At 58.1% G+C, this 22,282-nt stretch overlaps 8 protein-coding genes across 8 annotated transcripts; 2 read left to right on the forward strand and 6 right to left on the reverse strand.

The window, feature by feature from the left end:
- Positions 1 to 68: 68 nt before the first annotated feature.
- On the reverse strand, positions 69 to 2,717 carry MSY001_3093 (uncharacterized protein; the record flags this gene model as incomplete). Its single annotated transcript, XM_018884980.1, has 1 exon — positions 69 to 2,717. The coding sequence occupies one exon, from the start codon at positions 2,715 to 2,717 to the stop codon at positions 69 to 71; it is 2,649 nt and encodes an 882-aa protein (XP_018741586.1).
- A 1,857-nt stretch (positions 2,718 to 4,574) lies between these two features.
- Positions 4,575 to 7,977, reverse strand: MSY001_3094 (uncharacterized protein; the record flags this gene model as incomplete). Its single annotated transcript, XM_018884981.1, has 2 exons — positions 4,575 to 6,056; positions 6,124 to 7,977. 2 exons carry the CDS (start codon positions 7,975 to 7,977, stop codon positions 4,575 to 4,577), a joined length of 3,336 nt encoding a protein of 1,111 aa, XP_018741587.1.
- Positions 7,978 to 12,686: 4,709 nt separating this feature from the next.
- MSY001_3095 (uncharacterized protein) lies at positions 12,687 to 14,336 on the reverse strand (the record flags this gene model as incomplete). Its single annotated transcript, XM_018884982.1, has 3 exons — positions 12,687 to 14,104; positions 14,131 to 14,210; positions 14,245 to 14,336. 3 exons carry the CDS (start codon positions 14,334 to 14,336, stop codon positions 12,687 to 12,689), a joined length of 1,590 nt encoding a protein of 529 aa, XP_018741588.1.
- Positions 14,337 to 14,442: 106 nt separating this feature from the next.
- Positions 14,443 to 17,175, reverse strand: MSY001_3096 (uncharacterized protein; the record flags this gene model as incomplete). The annotated part of the gene is made up of 2 exons (XM_018884983.1): positions 14,443 to 16,026; positions 16,078 to 17,175. The coding sequence occupies 2 exons, from the start codon at positions 17,173 to 17,175 to the stop codon at positions 14,443 to 14,445; spliced, it is 2,682 nt and encodes an 893-aa protein (XP_018741589.1).
- Positions 17,176 to 17,251: 76 nt separating this feature from the next.
- Positions 17,252 to 18,386, forward strand: MSY001_3097 (uncharacterized protein; the record flags this gene model as incomplete). Its single annotated transcript, XM_018884984.1, has 2 exons — positions 17,252 to 17,488; positions 17,574 to 18,386. 2 exons carry the CDS (start codon positions 17,252 to 17,254, stop codon positions 18,384 to 18,386), a joined length of 1,050 nt encoding a protein of 349 aa, XP_018741590.1.
- Positions 18,387 to 18,483: 97 nt separating this feature from the next.
- Positions 18,484 to 19,309, reverse strand: MSY001_3098 (uncharacterized protein; the record flags this gene model as incomplete). Its single annotated transcript, XM_018884985.1, has 4 exons — positions 18,484 to 18,505; positions 18,553 to 18,804; positions 18,830 to 19,010; positions 19,036 to 19,309. The coding sequence occupies 4 exons, from the start codon at positions 19,307 to 19,309 to the stop codon at positions 18,484 to 18,486; spliced, it is 729 nt and encodes a 242-aa protein (XP_018741591.1).
- A 24-nt stretch (positions 19,310 to 19,333) lies between these two features.
- MSY001_3099 (uncharacterized protein) lies at positions 19,334 to 21,092 on the reverse strand (the record flags this gene model as incomplete). Its single annotated transcript, XM_018884987.1, has 5 exons — positions 19,334 to 19,638; positions 19,663 to 20,202; positions 20,229 to 20,645; positions 20,669 to 20,890; positions 20,918 to 21,092. 5 exons carry the CDS (start codon positions 21,090 to 21,092, stop codon positions 19,334 to 19,336), a joined length of 1,659 nt encoding a protein of 552 aa, XP_018741592.1.
- Positions 21,093 to 21,170: 78 nt separating this feature from the next.
- On the forward strand, positions 21,171 to 22,155 carry MSY001_3100 (uncharacterized protein; the record flags this gene model as incomplete). Its single annotated transcript, XM_018884988.1, has 2 exons — positions 21,171 to 22,013; positions 22,126 to 22,155. The coding sequence occupies 2 exons, from the start codon at positions 21,171 to 21,173 to the stop codon at positions 22,153 to 22,155; spliced, it is 873 nt and encodes a 290-aa protein (XP_018741593.1).
- Positions 22,156 to 22,282: the final 127 nt, after the last annotated feature.

Genomic DNA, 22,282 nt, shown 5'->3' on the forward strand with positions numbered 1-22,282 from the left:
ACCGACGGCGGAGCGTGGTGGCAAGGCGGAACGTCGGTCGGTCTTATGTGGAGGTGTGTATAGCCGTTCTACAGGTCGTCATGGACGGGGACCTCGTGGGTGGAGGTCGCCGACGCCGACGGTGTGGTGCTCGACGACGCCGGGGTGGTGCTCGATGACGCCGATGTGGTGGTCGACGATGCCGAGGCGCTCTTCGTCTTCTTCGGGCGCGTCTTGGGAATCTTGCGTTTGTTCATGCGCGCAATAGTATCGCGCATCTTTTTGCTGCGCTTGTCCATGTCCTCGACAAGGATCGCCGGGTCCTCGTGAGTCTGGCGCTTTTGCTGTGCACGCAGACCGTCCTCGAGCCACGTGCGGTCTTTCTGGAGCTGCGCCTCCATCGCATCCAGCTCTACCACAGTGTACTTGCTGCTGCTCTTCTGCTCCATTGCCGCCGTCAGGTTGGCTCGCGCCGCCTGCAGGAACTGAGCAGTCTGCTCCAGTGCGTCCTTCACGCCCTGCGCAGACGCCTCGCGCCTTGCAGCCTGCGTCAGGCGCTTCTGGACGGGATTGATGAGATTCGTCAGCTCACGCAACTTCTTTTGGATCGCGTCAGCGTCCGCGCCATCGCTGTCGTCCGAGAGCCACGCGCCAAGCGCATCCGCCGTCGTGCGCAGCTTGTTGGCCTCGCTTGCACTCGCGGCCTGCGAAAACGAGCTGTCCTCTAACAGATCACGCGCACGGTACACGGTGGCCTCCAGCTCATTGAACGAAGCATCACGCAGTGCCCGCTGCTTGGCCTCGTACACGATCATACGTAGGCGCTCTAGAGACGTGACCTTCTCATGGCCCGACAGCGGATGCACCGAGCCCTGGTGCGTCACCGAAAGTGCCAGCTGCGTCGCCTGCGGTGCCAACGAGCCCGTCTCCGTACTGTTGTTCGCCTCGGTAGCGTTGCTGCTGGACTTGTCCTTGTTCATGCCCAAAAGCGACTTGAGCGAGCCGGTGATCGACTTGTGTGGCGTTACGGTCAGGAATGCACTCGACACGCCATACGTGCCAAACGGCGCATTGCGCACCGTCATGTTCACATTCAGGTCGACATTACCCATCTCGTTTTTTGAGCGAAGGTCCGCCAAGCCCTCCGACAGGCCACTGACGTGGACCGTCTGCAGCTCGCCGTCGCCGCCCTGCTCCAGACGATCGCTCTTGAGGCGCAAGTGCACATCAAAGTCGTCCGTCAGGCCATGCAGCGTCAGCTCGTACGCCTCAGTAAATAGCGGGCCGGCCTCGAACACCGTCTCCTTGTGGCTCGCGACCTCGAGCTCAACAGGGTACATGTGGCCGTCGTGCACCTCGACCTGCTTCATGCGCAGCTGCGGCTGCGTGCTCGCCACGGCCAGCGCCGCACCCATCACAGCCGCCTCGTCCGCATTTACGTTCTGGGCCAGCTTGTTGTCAGGCACGCCCAGAGCACGCAGCTCCGCCTGCACCGCCGGCACACGCGTGGTGCCACCGACCAGGACGACGGACTGAATATCCTTCCAGCTCGTCTTGGTACGCTGGAGCAGCTCCTGCAGTGGCGCAGAGAATCGGGGGAGCAGCTTGACCTCCCGCATCTTGGTCTCGAAGGCCTCGCGGTCAATCGTCGTGCGCAGGTCCAGATCGTCCGCCAGGCTTTCAACGTTGGCAGTGGCGGCGGCGTTGGCTGACAGCACATGCTTCACCTTGTTTGCTTCACGGAGCAGGCGTGCCATTGCACGCGCATCGCCGCGCACCGAGGGGCGCGACGGGTTCTCCTTGTCGAACGCGTCCGCAAGCATGTCCCGGAGCAGCATATCCATCGCGAGACCTCCTGCATGGCGGTCCCACGCTGCGTCCAGCACCTGCACTTGCACGTCGTCCGCACGAGCGCTGTTCGCGCGCTTGGAGAACTCCACCAGCGTCGCACGCACGGCACCTGAGCCGGCGTCGTAGAAAATGTGGCGCTCCGGCGTGGAAAACGTGCGGCTCTGCGCATAGTTCGCTGCTGCTGCTGCCGCATCGCTAATAAGGCGGGGCCGAAAACCGGCCAGCATCGCAGCGTCCAGCAGAGCCTGGCGTTCGCTTGGCGTGTAGAAGATCGGCACCGTAATGACCGTGTCGAGGCCGTGCTGCGCGCCGAACCAATTGTTTCCTCCGTAGCCAATGTTCAGCATCTCGCCCGCGGTCTCTTCAGCAAGTTCACGTATGTGGTCGAGCTGCATACCGACCAGCTCCTCCGGGCGCCAAAAGGCCTTGGTGTCACGGGACGGTACTACAATGCACGCCGAGCCCGTGCTATTGTCGCCCGGAGGCTTGGCAACAATGTTGCCAAACACTTCGCGGTACTGCTTCACGCCCTCCGACTCGCCGCTCTTGCACGACTGGCCCAGAAGAAGCTTGGCGGCATGGTAGCTCTGCAGGGGGTTGCGAGAGGCATAGGCATAGGCATCTGCACCAATAATCTGCTCTTGCTTCTCGAGGTGTCCATCCTTGCGCACCTCTCCCTTGAAAGCTACGCTCGCCTGGACCTTGCGCTTCGAGTCGCGGCTGAGGACGAGGTCGTACGGCTTGCCAGGCTTGATCAGAGCTGCCTTTATCCACTCTGTGCCATAGTCGATACTGACAACGCCGATCGCAACACTAGGAGCCGCCAACAGTACGAGACCCAGGGCCACGTACGCCAGCAGCACGCCTACAGTGATGCTCGCTCGCATGAGTACGTCCAGTGGTCGGTCGCTACACCGTGCGTTCAGCTCTCCACGGCGCGAGTCTTCCACGCTGGCGGGGCCATTCCTTCGGCCGAGGTGTATGTGGAGGCATCGCCGATGGGCGACACAAATGGCCAGGGCTCTGGCGAGGTGCATTATCGCCAAAGGCCCTTGGAGCGTCTCCATGTATGAGAAGATATTGCCCGTGGGTACCCGCCAAGGCCGGCCCACCGCAGCCCCATACAGATGAGAGTCGGCATAGTCGTGTATGCCCAAGAGATATAGCACGGCCAAATGCCTCTTCAAATGATAAAGGCCAAAAACAACCGGTTGAGAAAGGGCCCTCCAGATTGGCCGAGCCTGCGAGCATGTCGGAGGCCCAGGAGGACCCAGCCCTTGTGACATGGGAAGATTATGATATGCACCAAAACCCTCGCAAATGGGCGACGTCTTACCGCTATATTATGGTAATTATCGTCTCGCTGTACTCGGTGCAGAGCCACATCACCAGCTCCATGACGGCGCCAGCCTTGGACGTTCTTATGGACCGGTTCAATGTGAGCTCCAGAACGCTAGGGAATATGATGATGTCCATCCAAGTGCTTGCGTTGGCTGTCGGTCCAATTGTTTTTGCGCCGATGAGCGAAAAGTTTGGCCGCAAGAATGTCATCCAGCTCATGAACTTAGTGTACGTGGCCGAGTCTGACGCAGCTTTCTGATTTTTAACATGGCATGCGGCTTTTCCAAGACAACAGCCCAGATGATGGTGCTCCGTTTTTTCACGGGTCTTGCTGGGTCCGCGCCAGTTTCCATGAGTACGGGCTGTGTGGCAGATCTATTCGAGCCAGAGGAGCGTGGGAAGGCCATGTCCGCTTATACCCTAGCAGTCGTGCTGGGTCCTTGCATTGGCCCCCTTTTTGCCGCGTGGATCATTCAGGCGTGGGGTGCCAGCAAGTGGCCCTGGATCTTTTGGTTCACGTCTATATTTGGCGCGACAGTCGCCGTCATTGGCTATTTGACGCTTCATGAGACATACACGCCAGTCCTGCTAGAACGCAAGGCGCGGCGCCTTCGCAAAGAGACTGGTGATGCTACGCTGCATACGGCCTTTGCGAAAGACGAGCCATTCATAACGCGCTTCGTGCATGGTCTATTCCGCCCAGCCGTGTATCTTGTGACCGAGTCGGTGGTGTTTGTGCCTGCGCTGTACCAGGCCATCTTGTATGGCTGCCAGTACCTGCTCCTGGCTACCTTTCCGGTGGTGTTCCGCGGTCAGTACCATATGAATGTGGGTATTGCCTCTCTCCACTACATTGCGTTCATGATTGGGTTCATGCTGTATGCACAGTGCGGTGGGCGCTTCATTGACGTGCTCTACCGCCGACTTGAGGCGAGAAACGGGGGGAAGGGTAAGCCTGAGTTCAAGGTGCCCCTCTTGCTGGCCACAGGCATTTTTATGCCGATAGGCCTACTTGTGTTTGGATGGAGCGTTCAATTTCATACGCACTGGATCGTCCCTGACATCGGCATCGTATTCCTGGCAATGGGCATCCGCGGTGCCCTGCTCATATGCCCGCTCTACCTGGCCGAGTCTGTGCCAGTGTATTCAGCGTCGGCCGTGAGCGCTGGCGTATCGCTCCGCTGCCTATTTGCGTTTGTGTTCCCGCTGTTTTCGCCCCCGATGTACGATGCACTCGGCCAGGGCGGCGGCAATTCACTACTAGCCGGTGTGTCCGGTGTGGTGGGCATCTTCACCCCTCTATTCCTCTTTTACTGTGGCGAGAGACTGCGTGAGCGCAGCAAGGCGTCAAAGTATGCTATGGCCCGCATGACTTGATATACATTGTACAGTATTGATACAGACTAGTCATTTTCCACGGGGGTTGGCGACTGGTGACGCTCCTGCCGCACTGACTCCCCCGAAGCCTTACAAGCGGCAATGTAGGCGTCCCGCGTGCGTCGCTTGAGTGCATACCGATGCGTGCGCGACTGTTCGTGCTTGTATCGCTCATTCTCGCGGAATAGAAACGGCTGCGATGCATCGTGCGTGCACACGTCACACTGGACGAGTCGGTTGCGCTCTAGGCGGCCGCCTCCTTTAGGTTCCACCTGCAGCTGCTCCGCAGCCGCGGCGCTCTGCTGCGTCGCGTCCGGCATCGGGCTGCCCTCCAGAAAGGATTGCAGCAGTCGTTCAGCCGGTGCGCGCACCTGCGTATCCCACTGTGTCACGTCGGTGGCGTCTAACAAGTAGAGCCATACCTCCTCGCCGGCTGCTTGCGCCTTTTGGATCTCAGGGACAAGTTGGTTGCGAATCCACGAGTTCTGCCGCTTGGCATACCGCCGCGTCGCCGTCTGCATCGAGACGATAGCCTGGTCAAACAATTCTTGCGCTTCCTCATGCGTCCCGCCCTGGTCTCGATGCGTGAGGTACGCATCAAACTCTTTGTAACCTGCGGTCAGCATGCAGCACGTACCGATGGCCTGGAAAATGCCGCGCGTATAATCGGTCGCCGGGCTCTGCTCGCGTGCCATCGCACGCAGGGCCTGGATCTCCTGCAGCAGGCCGCGGTCGATCATTTTTTCAATACGCGCATTGAGACGTGCATTGAGCACGTCGCGCGCACTCCAGACCCAGAACAGCAGACGCCGGCGGGGATCTTGCCGCTGGCGCTCGCGATCCCTCGCATCCTGCGCATGCAGCCACTCCGACTGCGGCTTGCCCGACTCGTACAATATCCGCAGACTGCGATACACTTTGCGAAAGTCATTATAATGCCAGCGCCGTGCACTGTCCGGGTCCAGCGCGTGCAGCAGCGCCCACAGCTGCGAGGCATGCGATGCGAGCGGCAGATCCTCCCCAGCCGGCCCGGCGATCATCTCAGTCCACAGGGTGTGTAGGTCCGGTGGCAGGGCACTGATCCGGGCCTGCATCGCCGGTGACAGGGCGGCCGCCGGCGGTCCAGCTTGCGAGACCAGTTGGCCAGGGAAGAGGAAATGCTGCACATAGTACGTGGTGCCACCCACGAGTATGGGAAGCGTGCCGCGCTCCTCCATCTCAGCGCATAGACGCGTGGCATCGCGCACAAACTGCGTAATGTCGTACTCGGAACCCGGTGGCAGGAAGCTCATCAGGTGGTGCGGCACAGCGCGCATCTCCTGCTTGCTTGCCTTGTTCGTGATGACATCCAGGCCACGGTAGGTCTGCATGCTGTCAGCAGAGATGGCTTCTGCACGGAGCCCACGCGCCGCCGCATACTCGGCCAGCTCAACCGCCAGCTGCGACTTGCCAGTGCCTGTGCTGCCTACCACAGCCACCACGTTCGCGGTTCTGTGTGCATGAATATCCTACGGTCAGGTGAGCCCTACAACCCGAGGTCCTGCCACGTAAGGACCGCGAGTCGCCCATACGTACCTTGCGGATCATCGCTGCAGCAATCGGGTGGTAAAAGCTTTCGTTCTCGAGGAACGTCTGCTTCGCCAGCGCCGGCTCCACTTTGTGAAGCGCCTTGAAAATCGTGCGGCAGTATTTCATGCGACCCTGCGTTTTCACCTGGCATGAGTAGCGCTTACATACCCAGTCGGCCGCATCCTGTGCGTATGCGCCGTGCTTGTCCTCGAGAGCGACTTCGTAGAAACGCAGGCGGATCTCAGTGTTGGCCGCCGTGCTGAGGCCATACACCTCGTCCAGATGCTGCGTCATCGCCGCTGGCACACGGGGTCCTGCATGCAGCTTTTCAAGGAACACGACCACCTGACTCGCGTTCCATCCGTCCATGTCCGCCCGGTCAAACTTGGCCGCGTCGCCACTGTGAATCGCTTGGATCCAGCGATCCGCCAGTGCGAACGCCTCCACGGCCAGACTCTCGTCGTACTCCATCGCCACAGGCAGCTCTACTCCCTCACCATGCAGCCAGGCGTCCCAGTCGACCTCGTGCAGCGCCTGCGACGCCTTCTCGTTGCTGGCGAAAAACGCGAACAGGTGCTCACGCCACTCTTCTGTGCTCACCGAGCGGCCAGCAAACGTGTGGAAGTACGCCTTGATGTACGGCACAAAGTTCTCCAGGCCACCCACTTGGCGCTCCAGATACAACAGAAAGTTGGCGCCCTTGTCGTAAGGAATCGAAGAGAATGCATCGTCAGGGTCCTCCCCGTCGCGGTACACGGGGATCAGTCGCTGGAAGCGCGGTGTGTCAGAAAAGCCCTCGAGCGAGTCGCGTAGCGCCTTGTTGCCGATAATGTAGGAGAATCCGCGGTGACCCGGGCCATTGTCGTCCGCATGTACCATTTGGAGCAGCAAGCGCTCCAGGTACACAGTCCACCCCTCATTCAGCCAGAATGACTCCCAGTTCACACACGAAATCAGGTTACCGCTCCACGAATGACACAGCTCGTGCAGAAGCACATCCGTCGAGCTGCGATCGCCACACACGAGAGAGGGAGTGAGGGTCGTGAGGTTGGCGTTTTCCATACCACCATACGGGAACGACGGCGGAAGTACTACACTGTCGTAGCGTGTCCACGAGTAGGGCGAGACGAGCTTCTCTGCCTCGGTCAGGAAGCGCTCGGCATCTGCCTCGAACTCCCACTGCACCTTGTCCGCATCAGTAGGCTCGGCCCAGACGCCCGTGCGTGGGCCCAGCGAGCGAAACTCAAGCAAGCCTCCGACGATCGCTAGCAAGTAAGTCGGAATAGCCACAGGCTGGCGGAACGTGTACAACTTGGCTCCCTTCTCGGCCTCTTGCGGCTCCTGCTCCTGCAAAGCAGACATGAGCACGGGAATGGTCGATGTCACCGACGCGGTGTACGTGACCTTGCGCGACGGCGAATCCATGCATGGAAGCATCGAGCGTCCATGGATGGCTTGGCACTGCGAGTACAGGAACGGCGTCTTCTTTGTGTGTGTTTGCTCCTTGGAGAGCCAGCCCAGAGCCGTGCACTTGCTGGTCGTAGCATAATTGATCTTCACATCCACATGCTCACCAGCCTTGCGCGTACCAATATCAATGGCCAAAGGCTCGCCTAGCGGACCACGGCGCTCACTAAGTTCGTACGAGGCCTGCTGTCCGTCCACCGACACACTTTCAATCGCCAGGAACGACGTGTCAAATATCGCACGCGACACCTCAGTTAGCGCCTGGAGATGGTGCGTTACAGAACCAAGGATACGCTTGTTTTCCCAATCAATCGACCAGTCGAGATGCAAGCTTTCTGGCTTCAGCTCGTTGACATTGGCATACGAGTGCACGTCACGGATCGGCGGCGGCATTGGGGCTGGGACAGCATCAGGCGCTGGTGCACGCCACACTTGCCCATTCATTCTTGAAGTATGGATGCTCCTGTGAAGCGAGCTGTACGGAAGGGTGGGAATCAACAAGCGATGCACTTGCCGAGGAAACCACCGTAGCATCCACTGAAAACTCGTCCCCCGCTCGGTCCTAGGGTTGTCATTCTGTCACGTGGATGCTGGCCCTACCGCAACGGCCTGCATGCATCCTACAGGATGATGCATCGTCGTGGTCGAGGGCGACGCGCGTCCTTGCCTTATGACACAGGCACGTAGCACATGGTAGCTACCTCCTTGACTGATGCCAGGATTGCGGCCACGTTTGGTATCAAGTCCAACCATGCCCGACTGAGCCCTCATACCATGAGCCAAATCAACGTCGCGGAACTCTGGTACGTGTATGAGACTCATCCAGTTCTATGACACAGCGATCCTGCCATATTCGACCTCTTTATGAGTCAAGCTTTCTCTTACTTGGCGCCGTGCGGATTTGGGCCTGGCAGGTACGGTGCAGGTCTTATGCAGATTGAAACATGGTGCATAGGTGTGAAACACATGGCCGTGTCAATCAAGTCCCATCAACACCATGGGAGTAAACGAGAACATGCTCAATTGGATATGAAAAATGTTCTACCAACCTCCTTCACATGGCCCGATATTGACAGGGCTACTGCATTAATGTATGAGCCCAACGAGTTGCAGATCCGCGCCAAGGCCACAAAACGCGTAAAACGCACTACCCTGGATACCCACAATGCAGGGTTTCCCCTTGAATCCCATTGTTCATCCATGGGGCCGCAGCGACCCTCTGCTTGCGCACCTATACTACAAATGGAAACAACGCCCCTGCGCCATGATATGGATACGTTGATTGAGCCGGTGGAACTACCATTGTGCTCCACGCCGCCTGAGATACATGCGTCCTTCACACAGCCGCCTAGTGACCAGCCTGATTTTCCATCTCGATTGAAAGGCGTGATAGCTCTGCGCACGGTCGAGCCACCTGTGAAGCGGACGAAACTCCCGCTGCGCACATCCGCCAAGCGCAAATGCCTCTTGGACCGAAATATTGGCTACACAGACGCAGCATGGGCAACACGCATCGAGTCAGCGCGCACTCAACATATGTTGCCAGGGCACTGGTACCATGCATGGTTAATGAAATGGCCAGTGGGCCTCGCCGATCGTCTTGGTATATGCACGAGCAAGGAGCTTTTGCCGCTTTGGCGGCAAACAGTAGAGATGCATGTGCACACGTTGGATTGCCACTACCGCACGTTGACGGAGCTTGCCCGAGAAGCATGGGCCCAACGTCAGGTGGTCTCACCCGTGGAAACGACATCTCAGGTGGAAGACCCATGGCCTGCGGAAGAATACTCGTCAGAAGTAGCTCGTGGTCAAGAACCGAAGCAAAATGAGTGTGAGCCGCTTCCCTGGACGTCGTTGGGCCAAACTTATATGGACTGGCCCGAAGACATGCAAGAACAGAGTTTTTCTAGCGCTAATACGTCCATTGTTCAGGCAGCCCGATGGCAATCGCCGCGTCTTCCTCGAATGTCATCTGAGTTGCTTGTCAAAACGACCACCAATACAAGTGTAGGATCGCTACCATGTTGGTCGGCTGATGCAGATGATTCCTTCGCAACACAAGCAAGAGGTCTTGACGGTACGGAGTTGAGCTGACAAGGTAGTTTCTTTTCGAGAAGATGAAGCTCTTATGCAAGACCTACAGTCAGACACGTATGACTTCCTAGTGTAAGCCCGTGAATGACTGATGACAGGTACATGCGCATGGCCTTGCAATGCATGCCTGAACGACGGTTCTTGCTCCTTTCGGATCTTGTTACAACATCGAAAGAACACGCCATCCATGTGGCAGCCCAGGCTTGTATGTAAGGGAATCTAAGCTAGCTGATGCAAAAAGTTTCGCACATGCTATCCTTGGCGCATGTGGGAGTGTGTAAGCTGGAACAAGCTCAACCTTACGGAGATATTCGCGTTTATCTTAAATAGGATCCCAAAAGGTTGGCAAGGGCGGGGTTCGAACCCGCGAATGGCGGATTGCAATTCTGAGTGAAAAAACCACTCGGCTGCTTAAGGCCGCTGCATTAGACCACTTTGCTACCCTGCCAAAGTATCGCCTAACTACAGACTAGTACCACATTTTGTAACCATAGAATATCATGTCACTTCCTTGGGAGTTGCAGTGGATTATATTGCAGGAGGCAGCAAGACAAGATCCCGCAAGTGCTTACGCACTCGCGTTGGTCTCTCGAAATGTATGTGAATGTACCAAGGCGTTTCGGTGGCGCACGATCGTCATCCAATCTCAAAAGGCCCTCTTGTCGTTCATGGAAACCTTAAAATGGATACAGGTCGCGCCCCACTTGATCTCCATCCCCGGGCGTGATGCAGCTACGCAGACACGGCATCTCTATATTGATACGAGTGAAAGTGAGGGGCCTGACTTGTTGACGCTGCTTGCCATGCTTCCTGATAAGACCAGATCTCAGTTAGTCGACCCTGATACCCTATTATCACAGTTCCCGAATGTGTGCCAACTCTCCTTGGGCTCCGTGGAACTCCAAGCATTTTCCAAATCGATTCAGAGTATTTCTCCTGTATCATGTACTCTTGTCTTTGATGGAAACGAGACCCTCTTGTCGCATATCTTTGGTGGTACCTCTAGGCATGCGCTCTGTCCTTTCAGGCGGCGACTCCGACATTTGCATGTCATCGGGATCAATCCCCAGAGCGAATTGACGGGACTGCCCATGCCACTCACGATTCTGGAGCCCTTATGTGCGGGCAGTTTTAGTGCTGGCAGCTGTTTTGATGCGCGCGCACTCTCATCCCATGCCGCGGCCGCCGATCGTGCAGCGCCCGGTGTACGACACCTTCGCTATGATACGCGCAAGTTCTCATTTCGGCCTCTTGACATTTTTGCAACACGTCTTCGTTACTTTTTTCAGCGTCCGGATGTACCTGCTCCATCAGGAGCAGCCGTCCATGCCCTCCTAGAAGACTTGGGACTCGGCATGATGGAGTGTCTCGAGATTTGCTGGAGAACTGATCAAAACCAAAATGCCCGTGAAAAGAGCAACGTGGAACGACAAAAACAACTACTGCGTACTTCCATGTTCACAGGCGGCTGGCCGCAAGAGCTGCGAGGTGCGTGGACAGATCGGGGAATCCAGCATAAAAATGCTCAGGAAGCATTTCGTATGGAGCTTCAGGATGCTATCGCCGAATTATATGGCTGGGACGATACACCTACGCATGCGTATCTGGATGGCGTCTATGTGGACAGGATTCGTTCGGGTTTTAGCGAGCGCGAACATACGGCGGTCCATCGACTCGGGCAGCTGTTGGTACCGGCCTACCCGAGCGGTGCCGTGGATCGAGACGACATTGAAGTGGGTCTCCAAGTACGAAGACCAGGGACATTTCTGCACATCGGCGAGCGACAAGCCGCCTTGTATGTACCTGACCGTGTGTGCTTGTTCTTGGAACGAGCATATATGGATTCACCGTTATAGTTATGTACAGTCATTACCAACCCTGTGTGGCAGCGACTTCTTCTAGAGCAGCAGCATCAATAGGGAAGTCATCGTCCAGGACGCGGGAAAAGCTGTCGTCCGAGCTTGGGGGCACAGGCTCGTCGTTGGTACAAGACCGTACGACAGGATCACTCTGCACACGTTCGAACGTGCGGCTTTGAGGGCGCTTCGGTGCTAGTGCCCGCGTTGTATGGGAAGGAGGATCCACATGGCTAGAGTTCCGCTTTCCGATGGTATCATTGGCCACTGAGCGGCGCGGAGGGGCACACATACTGTATGTGTATGGTGCCGAGCGCTGGGCACGCATTCGACGGCGGGATCGCGAAGCGCGCACACGCGAGGGACTCATGGGTGGGGGGGCAGGCGGCGCGAATATGTTTTCCTTCTCTAAAGAGATGCTGGGCGGGAGCTTGCAGGGCGTGGCTGAGCCAACTGACAGCTCCTGGGGGGAAGAGCTAGGCTGGCTGTCCTCCCATGTGATGCGGCCTCGGGGTGAGGGTGACAGACTTCGGTGCCGACTGGGTGTGCCCCCATCGTAGGCACGAGGGACAGGTGTACCCATCCCCAGCAGGTCAAACACCTCGGACATGCACGGCCAGCGTGGTGTCTCTGTCACCACCACAGCACGATGACAGTCGCGGCCAAGGCAAGGGTGTTTGTTGCATGCACTGTGCACGTGATGCCCACCGCTAGGCTGGGTGTCCGAGCGGGGAGACACATCTCCACATTACTGCCATGTCAGCCCCCAAGCAAGGACCTTTCATTCTCGTAGCCAGGTGCGTATGTTCTGCTGACCCTGTAGCATTGTCGCCAAGGGTGCAAGTGAGGCTGAAGTGTTGCAAGACATGCTTCTTGCTGTGACCAAGAAGGCCAACACTGCCGAAGCGGGAACCAAGACCGTACGTATGTCTATGTTGACTCCAGTACCGTCTTGGGCGCGATGTGAACGACACCCTGAAGTTTGTCGTGTACGGTAGGTGGTCATATTAACACTCAGAGGAGTACGCCGACGAAGCGGCCTTTGAAGCCCACAAGACGAGCCCTGAGTTCCAGGCCCTGTTCCAAAAGGTGGGCGAGCTGACCACTGCCTTTGACTTCCAATTCCTACATGAGCTACACCCGTGAGTAGAATCACGACGAAGGCGCATCAGTGTTCTCGAGAACATAGCCTTCTGTAGTAGTGGGCACAGTGAGAATACGCAGCGAGTTAGTGTAGCCCTTGCCACCGCGCCAGCCCTGCACAGCAATCACAGTGTCACCCTTCTTGACGATATTGAGCTTCAGAGCCTCAGCCAGACCAAACTTGATACGGTTGTCCACGTCCTCCTGCCAGCGGGATGGGTCCTCAATGTGAGGACGAGGGTAGTGGAACGGATACGTGCCACGGTACAGGTGGCAGCTGCGCGCCGTGTATAGGTTACGAGTCACCATCAGAATAGGGCAGGGGGGGCGGTACTTGCTCACAAGACGCGCAGTCTGACCCGACGTCGACATGAGCAGGATGGCACCAGCCCGCTGCTCAAGACTTGCCGACGCAGCGACCAGGGCAATGGTCTCAATCGTGTTCGTAGGGCTACGCGTCAAGCTGCGCATCTGCGTGAAAATAGCCTGGTATGAGAGCGACTGTTCAGCCAAGTACGCCGTCTCAGCCATCATCTTCACAGCCTCCACGGGGTAGCTGCCCTTCGCCGTCTCACCACTGAGCATGACACAGTCCGCACCATCCACGACAGCATTCGCCACGTCCGACACTTCGGCGCGCGTCGGACGGTTGTTTTTCGTCATACTTTCGAGCATCTGCGTAGCACAAATGACAGGCTTGCCCGCGATGTTGCAGCGCGAAATCATCATCTTCTGCGCAAGGAACACCTGAGGAGCAGGAATCTCGATACCTAGGTCACCGCGCGCCACCATGATGCCATCAGCGGCTTCCATGATCTCGTCAAAGTTCACCAGACCCTGGTGGTTCTCAATCTTGGCGATAATGCGGATGTGCGAGCCTTTTTCGCCAAGGATGGAGCGAATCTCTTCAATATCATGGCGACTGCGGATAAACGACGCAAACACCATGTCCAGCTCCTGATCCACGGCGAACAGCAGGTCCTTCTTGTCCTTTTCCGACACGGAGGGCAAGTCCACCTCAGTGAGAGGCAGGTTCACACCCTTGCGCGACGAGAGCACGCCATCGTTCACGGTGCGCACATGCACATTGGTGCCGTCAACGCTCAGCACTTTCAGAGCCAGGATACCATCGTCAATGTAGATGATGCGCTCCGGCTCCACCTTCTGCGCCAGGTTCAGGTAGTCGATGTACAGGTACTGGTCGCTGCACTTCTGCTCGTAGGCAGGGTCAGTGGTCACGATAAACTCATGACCTGCCTTGATGGGAATATCCTCGCCGTTGATCATCACACCCGTGCGCATTTCGGGGCCCTTGGTGTCCATTGCAATGGCCAGAGGGCGGCCGGGCGCCTCGCGCACCACCTGGTGGCAGTTGTCCACGACGCTCTGGAAGTACTCGTGGCTACCGTGGCTCGCATTCAGGCGGACTTTCAGTTAGTAGTCTTCCACATACTGATATTCACGCCGGCATCGCGGAGTTTGTGCAGCATTGGCACATTGTTGGTCTTAGGACCGATGGTCGCAATGATAGAGCTGCACGTAAGAACCCACATAAGATCCTACATACGTCTTCCGCAGAAACTGGTTGCCTATCTTCTCCTCAATAGGGTTCAGGGAGGCAAACCATTCGATCTGGTTCTTAATAGACTTCTCTGGCATGGTTGTTCGTAGACAAGGAAATTTGTTCGTCAGTGCGTCCTGCGTCGGAACGGGCCCGTGTGCCCAAAAAAAAAACAGTGGAGGCTGCATAATGCCGCAGCACACCCTACAGTGCGTCACGAAGCGCTTTGGTGAGCGCTCCTTCCGAGAAACTATACAGTAAGCTCTGCACCGCCTCATAGCCTCCCGGCAGCTGTTGTGATAAGGCCATGCTCATGCTGAGCACAGCGACCATTCTCTGAATGGTGTCATGGCTTGCGCACGCTGCGTCCCAGCGAGATAGCACAAATCTTACGAGGGCAAGGGGCACGGGCGCCGCCCCTGCCGGAGGCGGTGCAAGAACCAGGGCCGTGCCAAGGAGTTGGACCGTCCACGTGTCGTCAGGCATTGTATGTTGTAGTAGCGAGAGCCAGGTATGTGCCGTCGTGGTATCGTGCGCCGCAGCAGAGCTAGTCGTCGCCACCCATTGGCAGAGAGAGGCACGGCTCTCCTCCCTGCTCAGGGCGTGAGCCAGCCAGGTGGCGGGCGCAGCACGGGAGTGTACATACTTCGCCTCAAGGAGTTGGCAGCAGGTACGCAGGGTGTTTCCGGCGGTACCGGGTATCGTTGCCAGCTGCTCATACCGAAGCAGCGGAAGCACAACGGGCATTGCAAGCGTGCACACCAGGGGACAGCAGGCGTCAGAGAGGAGCAGGATTTGTAGGACATCGAGGCAGGTGCATACATGAGCGTGAAGATGTGAAGCATAGTAGGCACGGACGTGGGTTTGGTGGGTGTAGCTAGCAAGCCATCGCAGCGTTGTATGTAGGGTATGGCGCAGTGGCGCCTGGAGAAAGTAGGACACGGCCGAGTGCAAGGTCTGTGTGTCAATCATCGTGTATTGGTGTGCATTCAAAAGCTGTGCCAGCACGATGGGCGCAAGGGAATACATGGTCCACGGGGGCGAGGCCGCAAGCAGCGTATCAGAGATGCCTTGACCTGCCGTCAGCTCGCAGCACCACCGATCCAGCAGCTCGCGCGTCGGCGGAGCAAGAGATTCGCGTGCAGGCACAGACACATCCAGCGTGAAGAATGCACGCGCCTCGCCCACGGATGGCACCGCTTGAGTACAATGTGAGGCGACTAGGGCCAAGAAGAGTATGGCACGTCCGGTCGAGGCAAGTTCGTCAGCGTTTACCCACAGCGACGCAGGCATGCGTGAGAGGGCCGCTTCCAGTGCTTGGCACAGCTCATGGGGGTCAACGTACAGAAAGAGCATGTCTTGAGCCAGCGGGACATGAATTTCTAACGAGCGACACAGTGCCACGACTAGTCGCATGTCTGCCTGTTTTTCCATCCACAAAGCAAGAACGCGGCGGATTTCAGTCGCCAGCATGTACTGCAGCGATGCATTTGCCAAGGCTTGAGGCACCAGGCTGTCCATTCGCTGTGGCGCCTCGTCCAAGCATGTCCGAACCGACTGTCCGTAGGCCTGTACAGCCGAAGAGGCACATGCCAGAAGGTCGTCAGTTTTGAATGGCGTCCATGCATTCCAACACAAGTGCATCGCTTCTGCCAGCGGAGGAACGTCAAGCGTCTGAGTAGCAGTGCGGTCCAGGGCCATCCACTCCTGGAACGGCTCGTACAAAGCGAAATGAGCCGCTAGCACATCCCGCCCTGAGAGCGAATCGCTCGTAGGAGGCGCATGCTGCTGCAATAATACGGCCAGAGGGGGCATCTGTGGTCAGTTTCGCACACGTACTACACCACCAAATACATGGCGCCATGCCTGAGCGGTACGAGCGCGAGGGTCCGCGCCAAGTTCGCGCAATGCACAAATAGTCGTGGCAGCAATAAGCTCGTGCAAAAAGACGAGAGTCGTGTCGCAACCCGCTTCCTCATTCGTTGATGATGCCCGCGCCGAGCGCAGCTGAAGCAATCCCAACGCTGCGGAGCCCTTTCGAGACCAGTCCATATCCAGCCTAGCAAGTGTATGCACAAGAAGCACCATGTCTGGCCCTGGGTGCGGAGCCTGCGGTGGAACACGTCGGTTGCGGCCGTCCGACTCGCGCCAGGCCTGCATAAGCGCTCTCGTGTACGAGAAGAAAAAATATGACCCCCAGACTTTGGGTGTCGGTGTGGCGGACACGTCGTCGTCAAACAGGTCGTCGGCGGAAGCTGTCACGCCCTGCTGGAGCGACACTAGGGCGTGACGCACGGCATCGCTGTCAGTGTGTGTCCCGTCCATCCGTACAACCACGTCTTGAATCTGACTGAGAAGAACGTCAAGTGCGTCCTCGTCATGCACAGGCGGCCATCCATCGCGCACAGCGCCATGGACAAGCCTCACAAATAGTTGTGCACCGGCCGCACCCGGATCGCCCACGAGACGAAGAGCTGCGCGCCAAAAATCACATGTAGATGGTCCAAAAGCATCAATAAGCTGTTTCGTAGGTAGGTGCTCCAGGACTTGCGCATAACCGCCAGCCTCTAGGATGAGATGCGCAATGGTATCCACAGCCACATGATCCGCTGGCTTGAAAGCAAAGAGCTGCGTGAGTAGGCTCAAGACGACTACACGTTCGTCGTACTCTTCTGCAAACATCTTTGGGCTCCGGTACACGCACATGGTCTCGATATATGTGAATAGCAGAGGCGGCGGCGGCCGTGATCCGAGCGCAAGACGGACGAGCACATCTGAGTAAGTAGGATCACACGTACCTGACAGGCATGAATACAACGACTGCGTCCCTAGCTTTGGCGCCACAGCTGCAATGCGCTCATACGCCTCCGTGGGCGCCAGATCCTCGGCAAGGCATGCCAAGACCGTGCTGCCCAGGACTTCGCCAGCTCCGTCCATGCGGAAAGTGTGGAGGTGGTGGCAGCACCGTGGCAGCGAGCCTCTCCCACATCGGGCGTGGATCGGGTCAGACACCATGGCGATCCGAGGAGCAACGCGCCATAGCCAGTGGGCCATGGAGTCACTGGCGCTCGGCCGCAGCGTGCGCCGCATGACCATGTCACTGCCGCGCAAGCAAGCAGCCCCTGCGCCAAATTCGCCATATATGATCTTTGATCGCGAGGCCAAGCGTATGCAGCGCTCGCGCGCGGCCTTGCGGCGCCCCGTGGATGAGAGCGGCACGGCCTATGTGGACGAGCGCCACCGTGGTGAGGTGTCCCGCGTGACCGATTATGTGCGCGACATGGGCGCCATGAGCCTGGCAGAGCGTCTGCAGGTGCGTTCGAACCGTCTCACAGCAGGATATCAAGCGCGCGTTCCCTGTGATTGTCGAGCTGGGCGCGGGTGCAGGCCATCTGCGGCACCACTTAGATGCTAAGAGTGCCGGCCTGGAAAAGCTGATTATGTGCGACATGAGTGAGGCGATGCTGTACCGCGATGCCCATCTAGACGCGCAGTTCCCGTACAAGATCGAACGCCAAGTTATCGACGAGGAATGGCTGCCATTCGAAGAGAATTCGCTGGATTGCGTCATCGCTCCCGGGAGTCTCCACTGGACGAACGACCTGCCTGGCGCGCTCATCCAGATTCAGCGTGTGCTCAAACCGGATGGCGTGTTCCTTGGGTACATGCTGGGTGGCGAAACGCTTTTCGAGCTGCGGTACGTGGCTGCCACTTACAGAAGCACGAGTATGATGTTGGCTGAGCAGGAGCGAGAGGGCGGTCTGTCCGTGCATGTTTCGCCCATGACAGACACCAAGGACGTGTCGTCTCTGCTCACTCGCGCAGGCTTTACGCTGCAGACCGTTGACATTGACGAGCTCACGGTGAATTACCCTAGTATGTTTGAGCTTGTGCAGGATCTGCGCGACATGGGCGAGAGCAATGCAGTGATCAACCGCCGGCCATTCTTGCACCGCGATACACTCATTGCTGCTGCTGCTACCTACCAGGCCCTGCACGGCTCCGAGGAGCACGTTCCCGCTACTTATGCCCAAATTTACATGGTGCGTCGCCCAACACTGACACAGATCGGTTGGAAACCCTCGCCCGATCAGAAGAAGCCAGCGAAGCGGGGCAGTGCGAAGCAGTCGCTCAAAGATGTCCTGTAGTACAGACTACGAAAGGTCGGGGCCATCGGCCACCGTGTTGCGCACCGTGTGTAACAACGTAGCGCGCCAGCCAGTGATCGGCCGCATGCGATCAAAGTCACGCACACGCGCATCGAACGCTTCGAGATCGCTGTGCTCGCAGGCCTCCAGAATGCCATGCAGGAACTGCGCCTCGGTCGTGCTGGGAAATGACGGGTCCTGCTGCGCATAGAACGCCATCGCGCGAGTCGCAGCGCCCAGGTCGGGGATCGCCAGGTAACACAGACCTGCATTAAGGTAGTACTCCTTGACACTGTACTTGGTCAGGTTGCTGTTCAGGCTCGCAGCAGCGACAGCCTCCCACAGCTCGATGGCGCGGGGGTACTGCTGCAGCTGAATCGCCAGCTGCGCTGCCTCGCGCTGACATGCAGACGCCGTGCTGAGGTCAGGTCAGTAGCACGTACGCTGTTGCCCCCTCCTGTAGGTACCATGTCGCAGCGCGGTCGTACGCGGCAAGGCCCTGGTCAAGACGGTTCGGGTCCTCGCGGTACAGTTCGGCCATGGACTTTTGGCGGTCCGCTGCCTGGCGGAAGCGACCACGCTGCACAAGCAGGTCGGAGCAGCGGCCAATCGCCATCACAGCCTCTGTCTGTGAGTACTCGACACATACGGTCAGGGCGGCTCATGCGGAAGCACTTGCTCGCATCAAAGAAGGTGTTCGCAGCAAAGTCCTTCTCGTCCGTCTCGACCTCAAGTTCCGCAGCCTTCAAGAGTGCCACGCCCGCCTCGTCCATGCGGGTGTCCGCGCGCAGCTTGTTGGCAGCTTCCTTGTACAGTTCAATGGCCTCCTCTTTGTTGCCTTTTTTCGAGGAGAACCAGCCGCCAGACGACGTCGCCTTCTTCTCGGCACGCTTCAACAGCTCCTCGGCGGATAGCCCGGGCATCGTGGTAGGAAACTATGTCACGTGTTACGCTTTGGCCACCTCCTGACGCAGCACCGCGGTCAGCTGCGCCGGGTCGGCACGTCCGTCAGCGAGATGCATCGTCTCACCTACGAGACGCATCAGCACCTTTTCCTTGCCCTTTTGAACCGCAGAGACCTCATCGGGGAAGCGGGCGACCACGTCGGCACACAGCGGTGCTAGCTCCTCGTGCTGCAAGCGGTGCAAGGCATGCGCTTGGACGTGCGAGCGCAGGGCCAGTTCGCCAGATGGGGTCATGGGAAAGCTGCGCGCCTGGATAAACTCGCGCAATAAGCTCTGGGCAGTAAATTCTGCGTGTTAGTCATCCAACATACGCGTAATGAGCTCCTCGTCAATCATGTGGACTAGCTCCGCGACGACCACCGGAGGAAGTGGGTTGAGGGAGAACGGCAGGTTCACGGCGCCCAGATGCTTCGGTAGCAGATGGATAGTCCAGTTTGCTGCGGCTTGGGGTACACAGCCCATCCGAACGAGGACCTCAAAGTAGTCCACGGCATTGGGGACATGCGCATAGGCAGCGTGCTTGACCTCCTGGTCCAAGGGGTCTGTTGTGTCGTCCTCTGCATTCAGACGCATCAGCACATTAATGTCGCGCATCGATAGACCATACTGGTCGCTCAGGCGCGCATGGCGCGCATCGGGAAGTTCGGGTAGCGCCACGCGCACCGCCTCGATTCGCTCCTTGGCAATCCGCAGTGGGCCGACATTTGGCTCCGGCATGAAGCGGTAGTCTAAGCTGGCTTCCTTGTCGCGCATGGCATATGTGGTGCCATTCGCCTCGTCAAAGCCGCGCGTTTCTTGTACAACAGATTCGCCACGAGCTAATAGAGTGTACTGCCGCTGGATCTCATAGTCTGATACATTAGCGCGACGCACGTACCCAGCGCATGCATCATGAACTTGACGCTGTTCAAGTTTTTGATCTCACATCGCGTCCCAAGCGGCTCGCCTTTGCGACGTACCGATACATTGGCATCGCAGCGCAGAGATCCTTCATTCATGTTGCCATTGGATGCACCCACGCACCGCAGAAGCTGCCGCAATTTCCGCACGTAGGCACCAGCCTGCTCGGACGTGCGCAGCACCGGCGCACTGACAATCTCGACGAGGGCAACGCCCGCACGATTGTAGTCCAGCAGGCTGATATGACTCCCCGAATCAGTAGCGGCGTAAATGGACTTGCCCGTGTCCTGCTCGAGCTGCAGCTGCTCAATGGGCACGTCCAGCGCCGCGTCCTCCGAGGAAAGATAGCCGTCCCCATAGCTAATCGATACGACACCCGTGTGCGCAAAAGGTTCTGCGTGAGCAGCGAGTACATACGGCGTTTCTGTGTAATCTGGTAGCCAAACGGAAGATCCGCATAGAAGTAGTGCTTGCGGTCGAATAGAGACATGGGTACAATGTGACACCGCAGCGCCAGTGCCGCTTTGACTGCAGCGGTGACCGCAGCAGGCTGCAGACTGGGTAGCGTGCCGGGAAATCCAGCATCGTAGGGCGCAACGCATGTATTGGGCTCGGCATCCAAGGTTGGTGGCGGCGCGGCTGGATGCATAAGCACGAATCACTTACCGCTGAACAGTTTCGTGCTCGCCAAGAGTTGCGCATGACACTCGATGCCAATCACTGCCTCCCAATCATTCGGCAGCAGGGAAGGCGCCTTGACGGCAGGTTTTGTCTTGCCTTTCGCCAGCACACAGCTGGACGTGTGCAGGGCCTGCCGAGCTATGCCCCAACGCAGCCACATGAGAGTTGCGAACGGGCGCTCCATCGAAATGGGCCATTTGGCACGTGGCAAGACTTTGGCGCCTCGCAGCCACCTGCTATGTTGGACACACAGACCGGCGAGCTGCCGCCCCTCCCATGCCTCAATGCGGACGATCCCGCCATACGCTCGCGAGCGACTGTGCCACGCAAATTCATCCTGAGTGACGAAGATATGGGCGTGTGGCAAACAAGCGACGCCCATCATACCCTCCTGCTCTTCTTGATGCGATTGGCCGATGCGTGCACCGGCCAGCCTACGCGCCTCGTGCCATGGGACCGGTCCGCACACAACCCAAGCGATGGCATAAATCGCGTCCTAACCTTGCTGATCGAGCTCGATACATGGACCGATGAGATCGCACCTCTTGCGGGGCCTCAGCGTTTTGGCAACCTGGCGTTCCGCACTTGGGGTGCGCGCCTCGCCGAGCGGGTCGAAGTGCTGCACGAAGCGCTCCTTCCCTCTTCCTACCGTGACTATATACGCGAACTGGTACCCTACCTGCTCGATGCCTTTGGCTCCTTCGTGCGCATTGACTATGGCACCGGCCATGAACTCCACTTTGTGGCTTGGCTCGGCTTCCTGGTGCGCCTCGGAGTGCTTCCAGCGACCGAGGAGACGGAAACGCGCCTTGCGCTGGAGGTGCTTCCTGCATATCTGCGCGTAACGTGGCACCTTCAGGACCGCTATGCACTCGAGCCAGCGGGCAGCCATGGTGTCTGGGGCCTCGATGACTTCCATTTTGTGCCATATATTTTAGGCGCGGCGCAGCTTCGCGACTCGGCCCTGAGCCCCGCCGAGATTTCCGATGCGGCCCTATACCCTTTTTCCAAGCGACGCGAGCCGCGCACTGGTCCCAAGCTCTCGCCGTCGGATACATTGGCGTACCAGCTACCCCGCACGGTGAGCCCCCAGCCGAATCTCTACGTCTCATCCCTGGCGCGCATCCACTCGCTAAAGCGCGGCCCGTTTGAAGAACATTCGCCCATCCTCTACGACATTGCGCGGAATGTAGCGGCTTGGCCAAAGGTATACAAGGGCATGATCAAGATGTACGATGCCGAGTGCCTTATGAAGCGCCCCGTGGTGCAGCACTTTGTGTTTGGTGCCGTCGGTTATGTGTGGCCTGAGAAGGCCGTCCCTGCGCCACAACCCACTGCTGCATCCCCTCG

This window comes from Malassezia sympodialis, genomic scaffold (assembly GCF_000349305.1).
Source record: "Malassezia sympodialis ATCC 42132 genomic scaffold, msy_sf_18, whole genome shotgun sequence".
Lineage (NCBI taxonomy): Eukaryota > Fungi > Basidiomycota > Malasseziomycetes > Malasseziales > Malasseziaceae > Malassezia > Malassezia sympodialis.